This window comes from Cupressus sempervirens, chromosome 1, assembly GCF_028749045.1.
Source record: "Cupressus sempervirens isolate cs-2001-9-10 chromosome 1, ASM2874904v1, whole genome shotgun sequence".
NCBI classification, from domain to species: domain Eukaryota; kingdom Viridiplantae; phylum Streptophyta; class Pinopsida; order Cupressales; family Cupressaceae; genus Cupressus; species Cupressus sempervirens.
In genome coordinates, this window is record NC_143118.1 from 226,289,217 (window position 1) to 226,307,421 (window position 18,205).

General features: G+C 37.1%; 1 protein-coding gene across 5 annotated transcripts in view; it reads left to right on the forward strand.

Annotated features, from left to right (window-relative positions):
- The first annotated feature begins 1,215 nt into the window (after positions 1-1,215).
- The window catches only part of BGAL17 (beta-galactosidase 17), a 271,275-nt gene continuing 254,285 nt past the window's right edge, over positions 1,216-18,205 (forward strand). For 2 of the 5 annotated variants that reach the window (XM_089821424.1, XM_089821433.1), the window contains exon 1: positions 1,218-1,898. In XM_089821424.1, coding sequence (XP_089677550.1) covers positions 1,803-1,898 — 96 coding nt within the window. In that variant the 5' untranslated portion in view covers positions 1,218-1,802. Of the gene's footprint in view, positions 1,899-18,205 lie in introns of all 5 variants that reach the window. The other 3 variants (XM_089821450.1, XM_089821443.1, XM_089821456.1) reach the window with 3 other exon arrangements.

The following is an 18,205-nucleotide window of genomic DNA, read 5'->3' on the forward strand; positions in this document are numbered from 1 at the left end:
AGTTCCCTGGCTATATATGACTAATAATAAATATAAAATATTTAACTCTATATTTGAACTTGGTAATAAAAATAGATTGTAATAATTAATATTGATTAAACATTCATTTTTGTCCAAAGTGGTGTGAGGTGGAAGATAAAAATGATTATGTTTTTGAAAATCTAATCAACTTGTCACAAATGTGAAAAAGAAAAGTTGTAATTAATGCATTCATTAATGCATGATAGAGTTGTTACAAAATATTTGTATTTTTGTTGAAAACAATAGAATTTTCTCCCTACCAAACATAGTATGGTCCAATAGAAGATAGATAGATAAAATTTTAACGTCCACGAGGCTAAAAATAGCCTATGGGATAGCAAGACAACTCAAGCAGACTTAAGTAGCACTATTCGCTTCTTGTGCAGGATGATGATGAGTCCACCCAATTGCTTAATGTACTCTTCGTTGAATAGGTTATGCCAAGAATTGTCACATATAGTATCCACAAATTTATCTCTACTACTTTTGTAGGCCTCACATTCTAAAATAAAGTGCTGTTCAGTTTCCACTTTCCCAGAATTGCAGAATTTGCAAATTCTCTCTTCCCAAGCCTCCTTTGGCCTCTTCCAATGCTCGGTCTCACAATGAAGTTGGTGAGAGTTGGTTCTCAGAATGAATGGAAAATGTGATTTATAAAATGATGAAACATTAGAAAAAGATATAAGCATTTAAAATTTCTTTCAATCTTTTAAATTCTATGAGTTGATTGGTTGCTTATTAGGTCAATTAGATCATCCCTCTATATCCACTAGATAAAAAATACAACACATAAAATAAGGTCTAATTTCTATCCTTTTCCTTCCCTTTCTTTGAAGAATCTTGGCCCAATCATCTCTAAGGAATCCAATCCTCCTCCCTCCTCCTCCTGCACCTTCAGGCAATGTCTATGGCGTCATTAAAATGGCAATTTTAAAATAAATTTAAATTCAAGAAACAGTTTTAAAATAATTTTTAATTTAATTTTTAAAATCAACAAATTGCCAATTTCATGCCGGCATAGACATTGGCTCATCTTCACATATCTTTTTCCGCTTTTTTTTTAAATTAAAAAATTTGAAGAAAATTCAGTAATATAAATTTCACTCTCTCTATATGAAAGAATTCAAAACTAAAATCCCGCGTTTAATAAGACCAGGTAGCTTATGAACGGCGGCGTTAGGTAGTAGGATAGAGTCCAATGGTTTTCCAATAATTGAGGAAGTTTTGACTGAGAGCCGTTAACCTGTAGAGGCTGGACGCAGACATGGAGGACTTCTTTGGCGCATGCTACTTACAAATGCCAGCTCTACTTCGCTTGTAGTGCAGACCGTATATCTGGATAGGGAAAAGCACCCGCATATTTGCCGTTTGCAGACATTCATGTTATGCAATAACCGGTGGAAATAAACTATCGAATGCCTGCCCTCAGACCGATAATCTGCCTGCAATGCCATCCCCAGAGCACAAAGCCATAAAAAATGGATGGTCATCTCATATTTCTTTTCAAGAATCTTCTTTTCCTGTCGCAGCATGCGCATCAACATGAAACTTCAAATGAGGCCACTCCGGATCTCAGTTTTTTTTGAGTGGAGCCCACGTGGGAATCACTTAGAAACATTATATTAAATACCCAAAGATAATTTAATGACAACTTGTTTTCTCCCGAAACCCAACACATCGTGTTAGCCCTGTCAGCTAATGAGCTATCTACTCCTAATTTCATTGTCCCAGTTTAATTTTTGCGTTTGGTCACGGATGCAGTCTTGCAATTGATATAATTCATGGCGTTCGTCTGGTTAATGCTAAAATTGCTGGCTATTGCAGCTTTCGGCCCCCCTCCTCTTTCAGCTGCGCGCTTTGATTTACACCACAAGACGGTGAGTGATAGTGTGTTTTCATTGTGACTCATAATTTTTTATAGATATAACCGTTATTGCCTTCAAGTACATAACTGAATGAATATATGGCCTCTACGCAGGCATTTTTATAATCTTGTATAAATGTCTTTAGGGTTTCTCCAAGTTCAGTAAACTCTGTAAACACGCGAATTGCGGGAGAAAGCTTAATGGAGAAGTAATCTTATATAACTTGAAAGTTTCTTCTGCTTATTAAAATTGCGTTCCGGCATTACATATTTAACAGTCATTTTAATATTTTGCACCAAATAGCTAGTTTTTAATTTAATCGCTGGGAAGATTGGCCGTGCCAACTGAAATTAAACTAAAATTTGGAGTTTTCCATAAGTACGTACGGGAGTGCCCACTTTGACCTTGACCTATTTAATTTCCTCTTAACCTATCTCAGTCCCTTTTAACCTATTTAAATTCCCTCTAAGGTTATTGAAAAACAAATGTGGAATTAGGGAAATTGTGGAATTAGGGCCGATTCCCGATATAAAAACAAATGAGAAGAAAGATAACAGCTCCAGACCATTGATTGGGGAGCAACCTTTTAATGAATTGAAATAGAGGAAAACGATGGGTGCAAAAACTCAAAAGGGAACTAGAAAAGCATAGATGAGATTCCATAGAAATGGATGGAACATAGAAAGACTAGAGACTAATACATAACCAAGAATGCCCCAAAAGACAAGAGCAAGTCATCGCATCTATTTGGCTGCTGCCTTCCGCTTGCTCTTAGTAAGAACGGTGTCCATGGTCCTTTGAATTTGTCGCGATCCTGTCAATAAAAGAATAAAATAAATAATATGAATGGGCAGTGGTCGGTTATCATTATCTAATGACCGGGATCTTATGAGAAACAGTGGTTAACTAAGTAAACGTGTTTGATTAAACAGCAATCAAATATAATAAAAGGAGAAGAAACTACAGTGATTAAGGGATAAATCAACATATCAAAGGTAGTGTTTTAATTAAAAAGACAGTCTAATCTCAATCAGCAATCTAATGTAGAGTCGCCACTTTTGGAAAGGATGATGACCACTGGGAGAGACACACCTTCCCACCCACATTGGAAGATATGTATACATCGCATTGACCGTGAAGATAAGCAAGCATCAAAGAAGAGATTCAGTTATACAAACTGCGAACTCAGAATATGCAAGTAGCAATCAGCAGTTTATATACTTATCTTATATTTTGGTATGAAATATAATGCGTTACATGATGGTTTGGCTAATTCAGTAATTTGCTATTTGTCTTTCATTTGATATACACACATATTTTATTACTTGTAGTTTCTACAAATTAGCCCAATCATCATGTAATGCATTATACTTCATACTAAAATATAAGTATACGAATATCAAATATTTTATTACTTGTAGTTTCTACAAATTAGCCCAATCATCATGTAATGCATTATACTTCATACCAAAAGATAAGATAAGTATACGAACTGCTGATTGCTATTTATATATTTTGAGTTTGCAGTTTGTATATCTGATTCTCTTTTTTGATGCATATTTTCATTAATTACTTAAATGCATTTTCTTTTGATGCACAATTAAGTCCTTCAATTTTGGCGCCAACTCTCATAATACAATTAATAACCATTAATGATGCCTTTTATGTCCCATGTTGACTTAGAGAAAAAATAAATAAATCGGCCCCCCCACTCCCTTCACTCCCCTTCCCCTCCCGCCCGTGTCCTCTCTCATTCGGACATTTATTTAATGCCTTTTAAGTCAATTGGCCCCACTTAATAACTTTATATCATAGCTATATAAAATTATTAGTAAAGAATCCTTTATTAATAATTAATACCTTGAACTTGAGCCAATAAACTTATTTAGTATAATAACAACTTTGCCAATTTATAACTTTTTATCCAAACAATTGGTTTAATAACTTTTAATGTAGAAATCAACAATCATGCACATGAACACAATAGCACAAGATTTAAGTGGAAACCCAATGCGGGAGAAAACCACGACAAATAAGTGCTTTCTTATATAAACTGTTCGTTTCCAACGTTTTGTAGGCTATAACCTACTAAAGGCTCCAACTCCTATGTTTATGAACTCCCACACTATGTAGGCAGCAACCTACTGAAAGCACCAACCCCCCACTTCTATCCTTCGTGAGCACCAACCCACTGCGCACAAACTGTTCTTCCACCTGAATAATGTTGCTCTTGCAACTTATAATGGAAACTTTAAAGCTCTTTTAACTTGAAGCCAGCCAATACTTTTCAACGCACACTTTCACTTATCTCTTTAAATGTTTATATATAAGTATAAACCAGATTATAAATCTGATTATATAATATATTCTTTTATAACACCTTTACTCTGTTTGTATTTATATATATCAGATTAAAATCTGAATACATATATATATGTAAACATTCACTCCCTTCTTTCTTTTCTCCAACTGCTGACTTCCTTCACATTCTTTTCTCATTTATTCATTTTCAATTTCATTCACTGCTGCCATATTCCTCTTTTTCACCGCATACACCGTATCCTCTGCTCTATTCATTTGCATCCTTATTGGCTCTTTCTTTTAACACATCTCTCCTTGATATTCTGCATTTAGATATGCACTACTATTCTTACTTATTCATTCTACACATACTTTTTATTTCAAATATCACAGTGCTTATCATATCTTATGAGTGGCTGTGACTTTTTGACCAAGGATAGTATCTCTTAAAAACTTCGCACCTCTTTATTTTAATTAGTCTCTTTTTATCACACGTTAATGACTAGGTGTACAATTCAATTCTTTTGTTTATACCAAACAAAATAATATTCAAATGAAATCATTGTGGCATCTAATCTATCTTTGCCTTATTTGAAATTTATAACACCATAACCGCAGTTGTTTACAAAAGGAATCACGTCTTCCTAATATATTTTCATTTAAACTCATTCACTGACATCTAATTATTCCTTGACTTGAATCACTGCGTATCTCATAGTCTAAGGAATAACTAATATTTTTGTCAATAACTCAGTGCAATCTCCATGTTGATTTATACTGCTGGTTGATGTCACACACTCAATGCCTTTGATTTGGATCTGAGCACAATACAATATCTTTGTTTGAACCGGTATGAAATATCAAATCTTCCTATCTGTATTTGTTGATTTTGCTTATTGCTTGCACATTGAAAACTCATGCTCCATTGTTATTAATATACTTGATGCCAAATACATTTCATCGACTTCTTACCATAATGATTTGTTGTCTATGAACTTCATTGTCTATTACTGCTCCATATAGAATAATAACCATTGATCTGGTTCTATCACACAATATGCTAATTGCTTTATTTATTTCTTTTATTCTTACTTTTCCAAACTTGATGCTCCTCTGAATTCTTTGTGTACAAACAAACTCTGCTGCATATATGCTTGGCAGGCTTTTCTTATGCTCAGAGACCCATGATATGCTATCTATGTTTGCCATAGACTCCACGTCAAGACAATGAACTAAACGTTCTCCTTTTGCGTGATGGTCTTTGGTTTTTTCCTGAAAGAAAAGAGGAAAGAATATTGGTAACACCCCTTACAAAATCTCTCAACTTCTTGCTTACCTTGAGTTGATCCAAGGAATGGTGAGAAGGGGGAGCCTTCCCTTAATGTAGGAGAGATTTGGTCTCATACATTGTGGCTGGTCTACCTATTTTGAGAGTGGATTTTAACAAAACTGTCGGTTGCCAAATATCCACCCAACAAGATACACATTACTATTGTCACTTGTTCTTGCGAATCCTATTTGAATCACATAGACATGAAGTCGTTCACACTATGCTCTTGGCACTTGTTTCAATCCATACAATGCTTTATGCCATTTGCAAACCATGTTCTTACCTTTTTCAGCAATAAATCCTCTAGGTTGTTCAATGTATACTTTTTCAAGTATTCCATCTAGAAAAGCAGATTTCACATCCATTCGATAGACTTTGAATCTTTTATATGCTGCATAAGGTATTGTTTTTAGATTATTTGAGAATGGAACATCTCCCCTCTAAATAAGGTTCAAGTGGGAATGGAACATTGACTATTATTCCCCCCACAATGTAAAATTTCCACTCATTCTTATATTGTTGAACAATTTTGTAACAAATATGTCAACTCCTTTCTAGGTCCCAACTTGCTCTTTTCGTCCATTAAAAGTCCAAACATTTATTTAGTTTAATGCTAGAAGCGAACATGTTCTTACATTTTATCAAACTCGTCCACAATATGCCAATATTTTGATTAAGTATGATTGTGCCACATGAATGACTCTACAACTCATTCGTCAAGTTTCATTCATCAAGGAGAGACTGCTAGATGGTTCAAATGAATTCTTTAAAGAAACTTCATTAATGTCTCTCAACAACTCAAATTTCCTTAAAGTAACTTCTGCAAATACAAGTGACATCATTTAGAAGTCATCATGTAATGTCCCTAGTATGCAAATCCGGAAAGCTAGGACAATTACCAATTTTTGATTTCTTATTTTTCAAATGATTAAATTAAAATCGAGTCAAGATGTTATACCAAGGCAACAATCATTATTTCTTAAATGTATGTATAGATTTTGATGTAAAACAGGGAGTAATATTTGATGTTTAGTGATATAAGACGCTATGGTGGAGTTGTTTAATAAATTAATATAGGAATTGGACTCAATGTCTGAATACAAAATATAGGTAGGTAATGCTTTAACAAAGATGAGTAAGTTTGCACTTTGAGGATATATCTGTTTACACGTCACCATTTTGGGATGAGGCAGTTTGCTCAAGGAAACAAAATACTAAGTAATATATAAATTGTGACCCGTTATCTCATGTATGTGTATTGATTTGAATGCTGAAGTTTTATATCCTCTTCCCTACGTTAGATTCTTCCTGTTATAACTTGTGCGGCTTTCTTCAGACTTTTATTATATATTCTGTATTCCTCTGTATTTCCCTTATGCTGTTTGAGTCTTCTATTTGCTGGACTGCCAATTCAAACCAATTCTCCAAACACGGCAGAAGGAAGAGATTGATTCTGCTGGATAATATAATAGAGTTTGTAATCTATTCGCCCCCATTCAAGGATGAGGCTAACGTCTTATTATATCTGATTTTTGCCTAGCAAAGAGACAGATTGTAGGGGTGCATTTATGTATATATTTTTATAACTAATAATTGTCATAATTGTGTCGCTTGGAGTCCGATTAGACTTGATTCCATAATCAGTCCATTTCATCTAGTTAGCGATTCACAACAATGAATTACTTTCTGTATTGAATCGATTTGGATGGGCTTAGTCAATATAATGATTGCTGATGATATTATCATTTCATAACTTAATCATATGATGACCTTTAGATGTCATCGATTAATTGTAAGTATTCAATATTTTTTTCTATATTTGATGTCCTAATGTATATTTCTCTGATGTATTATTCGATCACCCTTTATCTAGGTTGCACTATGATCATATGCTTATCCGCTATCACGATCCTATGATAAATAGCGGTGGTGAACTCATGCACAGTTTTGGATGATGATAACACTCTTGTGTCGATTTGTGGCCAAAGTGGATATCTACGTGAGCAGTGTTTGCTGACCGTATGGATCTCTCCTAGCCTCCTATGATACTTGCATGTATATTGCTTGTGGGCAAATATTCTTTGACGTGGAGCCTTGGTCTGGTTTTTTTCACCTTATAATAGTTCAATCATTATTTTGGTATATATATGCATTTGATATATGTCGTATGTTATGGTAATTTTTGGTTATAATTTGTATATATATATATATATAATATTATCATGGTTTATGGTACTATCATTTGAGTAACATATTATTAGTATATTAATAATAGGTCACAAAATATATATTTTATTTGTTTAAGATTTAAATATTATCATATCATATTATTTAATTTAATTATTTAAATATTATATTAATGGTTTTATCATTATTTATCTAATTTGATCGGCAAGATTGTGGACATCACACATCACTTCCTCATGATGTACACAGGGGGTAGGCCCATTAAAATCACATGGTCACGATGTATGAATCACGATCCTCTTGACAGTGGCAATTTATTGATCACTAGAGAAATCCATCTCAACATTGTTTACTCCCTCTTAATCAATAAGACCGAGATCATCAAAGGTTAACCGGATCATATCCTCTATCTTCTCCCTCTCTTTCAAAGTTGCCTCTAATGAAATGTTGGGCTCCCTTCGACTCTCGATCTCCTACTTCTTGCAATAACATTCTCGGAGGAAAAGATCAAGGCACATAGCTCTTATAGTATGCATAGAAATATTGATAAGAATAGTAACATAGTTAGGATGTTAGTAATTTAACTCATGCTTATTACTAACAATAACATAAATCACTGCTCTACAACCCATTACCGCTTTGCAACTTGTTACCGCTCAATTTTGAATTTTGAATTTGTTCATGGCGGGCCCTAGGCCTCCAGATCCTCCTCCCTGCTCGGATTTGCAGATGGTGCTAGCTTTGCACAGGGATTTGGAGGACATGACAGTGGTTGGTAGGTCCTTGGGTGATGTTGGGAAGTCTTTCTCTGACACTGTGGTTTTGGGCAGTGGGGGACCTGCTGGTTGTCCATTGGATGGAGGTCAGAAGTTGATAGATGGGACACTAAGAGGTTGGAAGAATGCACTTGTAGTCTCTTCGGTGGCTAATGTGTCAATGAAGGATCCCAAGATTACTCATGGCAGAGAGGGGCTAGTGATCTCCCTCCCTGATACCTTAGTGGACAGTGTTACCTTTGGTCTTAAACTTTGTGTTGTGGGCAGATTTGTAGCCTTTAGACCTACAATCGAGATGGTTCGTAAATGGGTGAGTCAGAAATGGAAAATTAGGGGTAGTGTGGGTGTTTCAGCAATGCCAAGTGGCCTCTTCTGTTTCAAATTTACGTCAGAGGAAGATATCAATCTCATTCTCTCGGGAACTTGGTTCTATGGGAAGCATTGTCTTGCCTTGACAAGGTGGCACCCGGGCTTTGATGCTAGTGTTGAGCTTAATAAGCTAGCTCTAGTCTAGGTAAGGTTACCAGGACTACCCCTTGAATTTTGGGATGAGAAGATCCTAAGATGGGTGGGGAATTCTTTTGGGCATTTTGTTACTATGGACAAAGTGACTATGCAAAAATCATGACTGGTATACGCTAGATTCTGTGTGAATGTGGCTTTGAATTGTGCCCTCTTGACTGTGGTCACGCTGAAAACCAAATGGGGAGAGAAAGTTCAACCCATTAAATATGAGAATGCGGGCCTATTTTGTCAGAAGTGTGGTCAATTTGGACACCTCATAGTGGACTGTAAGGCTCAAGTGCAGAAGGATAAACAAAAGGAAGGCTCCCCGGGAATTGTTGTGGAAGAGGTGGGGGAACCCTCGGATACCCCAAGCTTGGTGGAGGGGACTGTCGATGTCCAAAAAATGGAAGATAGCCTGGTGCAGACTTCCCTAGGTAAAGAACCAAGGGGGGAGATTGGTCCTGGGGAAGGAAAAGCTTTAGTAGATAATGAGAAAATGGGTGAATATCCCTTTAGACGTGAGCTAGAGGAACTAGTGAGTTCACCAATGGGAGAACTTAAGAAAGGAAAAATGATGGAGACAAGCGAAATAGTGGTTAAACACCCTCTTCCTCGCACCCCATTAAAGCAGGATAGAGAGGGACTCCAAGAACCAATGACCACAGAAGGTGCTGTCCAGGAATGGGTATGTACCCCCAAAAGGATGATAAAAGCCTCTCCAGCGGAGATTACTGCTAAAGTGATGGAAAGCATTGAGAAGGTTGAAAAAGAACTAAGCCCCACCTCACCATAGGAGGGGGATAATGGAGAATGGGAGGTTCAGAAAAGGAAGAGAAGGGGGGGAAAAAACCAGATGTAGGGGCATGTGGGATTGCTGGAAGACCGACTGGCAGAGCAACCAGGACCAAACAAGCAGCAAGGGACATGGCCAGTGGTAAGTAACTTACACTGGAGACTATAACTAGAGGTAAGAAATGAAATTCCCCTCATGGAATCTAAGGGGGTTAAACAATCCCTAGAAGCAATATGCTTTAAAATAGTGCATATTTCAAGAAAAGGTAGATCGTGTGTTAATACAAGAAACTAAAATGTCTAAAGCTAATTTTGATAGAATTGCTAGTCATGTTTGGCTGGGTGCTGGTTACATACATATGGATGCTGAGGGAGCCTCGGGGGGCATTGCTACTATGTGGAACTCGTGCTCTATGATGGGGGTTGAAGTTTGGAAGGATAGAAATTTCATAATTACTGATTTCCAAACTAGTATTCAACATTGGGGGCTTATAAATTTATATGCTTCTAATAGTAAGGTAGGAAGGAAGGAAACTTATGACAAGTTGGTAAGGATCCTGGAAAATATGAAAGATACGCAATTAATGTGTATGGGAGATTTTAATACCCCCCTTTATCATTCAGAGAAACTAGGGGGAAACAGGGACTGCCCTGAAAGTTTGCAAGATCTTAATGACTTTATGAGCAGAATGGATTTTATTGATGTTGATTTGAGAGGGAACCCGTTCACTTGGACCAATAATAGGAAAGGGAATGATCTTATCCAGGTGAGATTGGACAGGTTGATGGTGACAGGGAAGTGGAATAGTCTAAGAGAACCTTACTAGAATTGCTTCAGACCATTCCCCTTTAATCTTTCAGTGGAGGATGGTTTAAAGGGTGGACCGAAACACTTTAGGTATGAGATAATGTGGCAATCTCACCCAAAATTTAAAGATAGAATTCAGGAATGGTGGAATATAAGGTTAGATGGCACTGCTATGTATAGATTGACTCAAAAGCTTGATAATATAAGGAAAAATGTTAAGGGCTGGGCTAAGAGTTCCTTTGGAGACTTGTTCAAAATCAAAGGAGAAGTGGAGGAGAAACTAAAGAAGCTCCAAAGGGAAATTGCTGAAGGAAATAACCTTCAAAGTGCAACTGAGGAAGAAGAGGAATATAGAAAAAAATGGAAGGATATAATGTTGAGGGAGGAAATTTTTTGGAAACAAAGATCAAGAGTCCAATGGTTAACTGAGGGGGACAAAAAAACTACTTTCTTTCACAGGTCAACCTCCAATCATAAAAGAAGAAACACAATTAGCAAATTGGAAGGGGAAGGAGGTAGGATACATAAGGATCAGGAGGAGATGGGAAGGCATGCGGTGGAATATTTTAGCAAGGCTTACATCAAGGATAATAATGCAGGGAATCAGGTTATTAAAAGAAGTTTGATTAATACGATTTCATAGGTGCTGGGAGTGGTGGAAAACAACCACATTCTAGGAAATATCATGGAAGAGGAAGTGAAATGTGCTGCATTTTCTATGAAAGCTTATAAGGCCCCAGTTTCGGATGGTTTCCCTCTTGCCTTCTTCCAGCACTTTTGGGAGATTGTTAAAAGTGAACTGGTTTGGGCTACCAGAGATTTCTTTAAAACTAGGAAGATGCTAAAAAGGATTAATAAGACTTTTATTGCTTTAGTCCCCAAAACTCCGACACCCATAAGCTTGTTGGATTTTAAGCCAATAAGCTTGTGCAATACAGTTTATAAGATCTTTGCCAAAGTTCTAGTCAACAGGATAAAACCATTTCTGAAAAAAATTATTGGCACTCCATAGAAGGGATTTGTTCTGGGAAGACAAATCCTGGATGCAACGATAACCACACATGAGACCATTCATTCTATGGAAAAAAATAAAAGACCTGGTATGGTCTTCGAGTTAGATATCTCCAAGGCCTATGATAAGGTGAAGTGGGACTTCCTCTATGATGTGCTTGAGAGAGTGGGGTTCAATGACAAAGTGATAAACCTAATGAAGACGATGATTGGATCGGTTCAATTTTTTGTTCTTTTAAATGGCTCCCCCTGGGGCAATTTTGGAGCGGAGAAGGGACTAAGACAAGGTGACCCACTATTGCCGTACCTTTTTATCATGGTTGCTGAAGTTTTGGGGAGGTCTTTCACCAAATTGGTTAACACAGGATGTGTTAAAGGGATTAAGCTTGCTACTACAGTTGAAATTGAAGTGCTGCAACAATTTGTTGATGATACTTTCCTCTTTGGAGAATCTTCGGTTATGGAAGCTGAAACTTGGAATACTATCCTTCCTAATTATGAAGAAAGTTCAGGCCAACAAGTTAATTAGTTTAAAAGTAAGATCTACTTTTTTAATACTAATGCCTCATTACAAAGGAAGATAAGAAGCATTTTAGGTTGTCAGTTTGCCAACCTCCCAGATACTTATCTTGGCCTGCCATTAACCACAAAAGAGGTGACTAATGATTTCTGGAATACTATAGTGGAGAGAATTCAAAAGAAGTTAGCAGGATGGAAAGGGAAAGTCTTAAGCAATGCTGGCAAATTGCAATTGCTCTTGGCGGCTCTACAGGGCATTCCAATTTACTTCCTGTCCCTTTTTAAAATTAACCAAAATATGGCAGACAGAATTGAGAGAATACAGAGGAATTTCCTTTGGTCAGGGATGAAGGAGAAGAACAAATTGAGCTTGGTAAATTGGGATGAGGTTTGTAAGCCAAAGGAGAAGGGGGGGCTGGGAGTTAGAAGACTTTGGGATCTGAATAAAGCACTCCTTACCAAGATAGGTTGGAGACTAGGAGAAGATAATACGGATTGGGGTAATATTATGAAAGCTAAATATTTGTCAAATTCTCCTTTCACTTGGAATCTCTTCCAAAATTTGGATGAATATTGTCAGGAGTAGAAGCTTACTAAGGGAAGGGACAAGGTGGATTGTGGGGAATGGGCGTAGTATCAAATTCTGGGAGGATAATTGGATGGGGGAAAAATTGCTGGTTCACAACAAATTGAAAGCCTAATGGAGTTACTAAAAGAAGACATGGGAAGGAAGGTGGAAGAGTATATGGATCAAGAGAGGAAGTGGAAGAAACTATGTAAAGACACTTACACCCAGGAGGATATCCAACTTATTAAGGAATTGGAAATGATATTAGGAGCACAAAGACCCCCAATTATGATCCAGGAGGGTACTAAAGTTTGAGACTTAACTCCTAGTGGTCAATTTACAGTCAAATCGGCTTACAAACATCTCTTTAGCAAGGACTTCTGCCCACCATTATGGATGAAAGTTTGGATTGGTAATCTCCTCCCTAAGATTAATTTTTTTTGGTGGACTGTTCAACATGGTAAAATTTTAACTCTTGACAATCTGAAAAGAAGGGGATTTTTTTATCACAAACCGATGTTGTCTGCAAAGAAAATGAGGAGAGTATCTCTCACCTGTTCCTTGAATGTCAGTATGCCTTGAAGATTTAGGCTATGGTGTGGGAGAAATTTGGTTTGAATTGGGTTTTAAAGGACAACCTTGGTCAATTTGTGGAGAATTGGAGCTGTCCCTTCTACCACCCAAAATTGGTTTTTCTGTGGAAAATTGTTCCACCATATATTTGCTAGCATATATGGAAAGAGAGAAATAACAAAATATTTAGGGAGGTGGAAAAACCTGGGGAGGTGGTGATGGGAATCATGGAAAAATTGTTGAAGGAAAATTTAAGGGTGGCCAAATGTAAATTACCAAAGGAAGAACCAAGTAGGCTAGAAGGCTAAATTGCTGAAAAATGGGGGGTTCAAGAGGACTTTTATCTTTTTGATAACTCAAAAGTATTAAAGAGACAACAAACGAGATGGAAACCACCAACCCTAACCCAGTTCAAACTAAATTTTGATAGGGCTACTAGAGGGGGTTTAAGAGTGGCGGGTGGATTGCTGAGAAATGGGAATGGTGATACTTTGGGAAGGTGGGGGGTGGAAGTAATAATCTAGTTGAAGCTATGGCTCTGCTTTGGGGTCTTCAGTTGATTAGTGAAATGCATGTTAAGGAAATAACTATAGAAAGGGACTCAAATTAATTATTGATTTGGTTAATGGAGTGTTCCAATCGGGATGGAATATTCGAACTATCATCATGGACATTAGGCACATTTTGGAAGGAATGGAAAAGGTCCACCTGCAACATATCTACAGAGAAGGAAATAAGGTGGCAGATGCGGCAGCGGCCATGGGTTTTGAATTAATGGTAGTCACATGCTGGAGAAATATGGAAAATCTAAACGAGGACATTATGTCCTTGATTCGCAAGGAGAGAGGGGGGAGTATTAATTAATTATGACTACAAAATTTAAGGCTGGGGCCAAATTTGGCAATTTCTTCCTTAGAAAGTTGAAATTCACTAAATTTAATAATTGTTTTAGGGAAATGAGGAGACGTGGCTGTACAAATGATGTCGTACAAACGTTAAAATGAATGGATACAAATTAAGGAGAGGGTCATTTCGCCATTATGGTAACTTATTGCTGAATTCAAATTACTTCGTCTTTGAAAGTGTGAATAATATCATTATACAGAGTGTCAGAGATTTAAGGGGAGTAAAAATTATGATGTTAAACATGCATGATTCTCATAATGAATTCGCATGGAATTTTGAAGTGTCTCAAAAACAGGCTTGTATAACTATTTTGCTCTTCGCAGAGAGGTACAGAGCTAAAAATATTAATAGAGACATTGGAGAAAAGGAGGTTTAGATGCGCATCACTGAGGTGAGGGATTCAGAAGAAAGTGAGGAAGAAATGGGTGGAGATTTGAATAGGCTGGAGCCCACAAAAATTGAGAATTTCAAAGACAAGATGGTGACTTGGTTCCTGTTAAAGGAAGGGGGATTTTTGCCTTACATGCAAGCGATGGTGGGGTATGATGAGAATTGTGCCCTCCAATTTGTTAATGGGTGGAACGACTAACCATAAATGGCATTACTTTCCAAGTAAATGAGGAAGTAATAGCCATGACCACTAGGCTGTCAATGAAAGGAAGAAAATGGAGAAAGGTCATTAAAATGACAGATGAGGCCAGTATGAATAGTTTCTTTGCGGAGCATGAGGAGCTAGTGTGCTACAGAGGAGGATTTAAGAGGGATAGGCTGCCAGCTCCGTGGGACAATGTCTGCTTGGTGCTCATGAAATACATCACGCTGGAGGGCAGGTTTGGTGTCTACTATTATTACCACTTTCCCATATTGAATCATTTTAGAAATAGGGATTTTATCTCTATCCCGTTTTTTCCACTACATTCTCTGGAGGATATGGTTAGTGATGTTAGGGAGAAGAGGAACAAGGGGCATAACTTCACCATTAGTCACCAAGGCCTGTTTTTCGCCTATACCAATTCCATCTTGCCCTTTGTCCCCCTAGGGTGGTAGTGGTTGACAACTAGCGCCACTGCCAGAGCTCCCCTTCGAGTACCAGTACTGGTATCAAAATTCATACCTCGCGACCTTCCCCTAGCTGTGAAAATAAGAAAAAGAAGAAAGCTAAAGTGGTTGTTGAACATAAGGTTGGTAAAAAGATTAAAGTTGAAAAATTGGTGGAGGTGGAAGAGGAGGGCTTGGAGGAGGAGGGATGTGGAAAGGGTAGGAGAAGGTCTGGTAGATTTGCCAAATCCCAGGCAAGGCATAAACAAAAATCTAATAGGTTCAGGGTTGAAGAGGTGGAGGAGGAGAGCTCCAAGAACAATGGAAGGGAGAGGGAGGAGGAGAATAACTTCGACTCCAAGAGAGAAAAAGGGAAAGAGGAGGTAGAAAAGAGTGAGAATTTTGTTGATGACGCCCAAATGTTTGTAGGGAACAATTAGGTGTCGGCTGGTAATGCCATCACTATAGAGACTACCCATGTTTCTGCCAGCTTCACCCTACAACCCATTACCTTCTGTGAAGATAATATTGGTGGAGGTGGAAGAGGAGGGCTTGGAGGAGGAGGGATGTGGAAAGGGTAGGAGAAGGTCTGGTAGATTTGCCAAATCCCAGGCAAGGCATAAACAAAAATCTAATAGGTTCAGGGTTGAAGAGGTGGAGGAGGAGAGCTCCAAGAACAATGGAAGGGAGAGGGAGGAGGAGAATAACTTCGACTCCAAGAGAGAAAAAGGGAAAGAGGAGGTAGAAAAGAGTGAGAATTTTGTTGATGACGCCCAAATGTTTGTAGGGAACAATCAGGTGTCGGCTGGTAATGCCATCACTATAGGGACTACCCATGTTTCTGCCAACTTCACCCTACAACCCATTACCTTCTGTGAAGATTAAAGTTGAAAAATTGGTGGAGGTGGAAGAGGAGGGCTTGGAGGAGGAGGGATGTGGAAAGGGTAGGAGAAGGTCTGGTAGATTTGCCAAATCCCAGGCAAGGCATAAACAAAAATCTAATAGGTTCAGGGTTGAAGAGGTGGAGGAGGAGAGCTCCAAGAACAATGGAAGGGAGAGGGAGGAGGAGAATAACTTCGACTCCAAGAGAGAAAAAGGGAAAGAGGAGGTAGAAAAGAGTGAGAATTTTGTTGATGACGCCCAAATGTTTGTAGGGAACAATCAGGTGTCGGCTGGTAATGCCATCACTATAGAGACTACCCATGTTTCTGCCAGCTTCACCCTACAACCCATTACCTTCTATGAAGATAGTAACAAAGCTAATACCTCCCCCATTACCATTACCCATGTTTCTTATTGATGATTGGGCCTGGGTTCTTTTGGCAGGGAAGGGAAAGGAGAAAATTGAGAAATAATTCTATAGTTTTAAAGGATCATTGGATCCTTGTTGTTTTATGTTATTATGTTGTTACTTGGTTTGTTGGTATCCAGCTATTACTTAGATTTGGTTTGGCTTGACTGTGCCAACAGTTTTTTTGTGAACTTTAGTAGTTTAATTAACTCTATGGACGTCTATTGTAGTTTAGTTGTTTCTGTTCATAGTAGTATGCTAGTTAGAAGTTTGGGTAGAAATATTGTGGTTAAATTACTTCTTATTTTGCTTTCCTTTCCGTAATGTTCTCTGTTGGTTTTGGCTGGTGATGTGTTGTTTACTAGCATTTTGGATGTAAGGGCCGACCCCCTTGTTTTTGGTCGCTTTTAATTTCAAAAACAATAACATAAATACCTTTTTATTTTATATTTCCAATAATAGAAACATAATATTCAATCTTTACCTTTCATACTCTCGTAATGAACCTCTTTATGTTTAATAAACATTATGTTAAGTTATTAAATATTATTTTGAAAGAATGCATACAATTCAAATACAATTATACATATAAATGAATACATGTATGCAAATATATATATGTATATACTATCATTTAATATTATTAGTGACATTGAATGAGGCTATTCTTCTTATGTATCAAATTACGTAATAGATGGTAGAATCTATAACATGAAAATTATTCCAACACTTTGTACTAATTCTATTTATATAATTGAATACAACTATATATTTATAATGTTAGAAATTGTATTTCAAAATAATATAAAAAATTAAAATAAAACTTGAGATTGTTTCTTTCCCAAAGACAATATTGGTGTCCATAAAATTTGAACATAGTATCATTTAAATGTGAACCAATAAAACATATATCTAATGTTTGAAATTATATAGATTATCATCACATTTAGATTCATATCCATTTCTATATATAAATGAAATAGCAAATGTAAATAACACATACCTTATGCGTTGTCCTTTAATATACCTTCCTAAACTCACTAGGTGTCCCCAATCATAAAATAAATTCATAGGCCATTCAAATGGCTATGTATTTTGGTGGAGTGGTATGTTATTGCATTGGTGACGTATGGGTTAGGGTGCCTCTCTTACATTCACTTTGGTGTAGCTAATAATCCCCTTTCTCAACCTTTCTTTAATAGTCTTTGCTGCTCGATATATGGCGGGTCTCTCGCTAATGTGGCATATCACTTGAGTGCATGATGGTCGTCATTTTACCAGATTCATCCCATGTCATTTAATACTTGCTTCCGTTAGTGGTGGGTTCACCATTCTACATCACATACAAATGACTACCGAGAGATTCTTTGTTTTGAGAATTGCTTTCTCTTTCCTTATAATTTGCTTTAATTTTCTCATTGCCTCCCTCAATTTTTCTACTAATATATCCTTTCCCCTCATTCTTATATCCTCTATTCTCCATATTTAACATGCATGTCTCCCTTTGCTGTAAGGTTGGGCTCATTGTCAAATCATTCCTGTGCATTATCTTTTCTTCCACCTTTCACATACATGTCTCGTCCTTCATCATTCTGATATGAGTTTTCCCACCTTTTACAAATAATAAATTGCCCAACGATTATATATTTTATTAGCCGAACTTAAATAATAATTGCTGCTATTTGTGATCTCGATGACTTTACTTAGCCTTT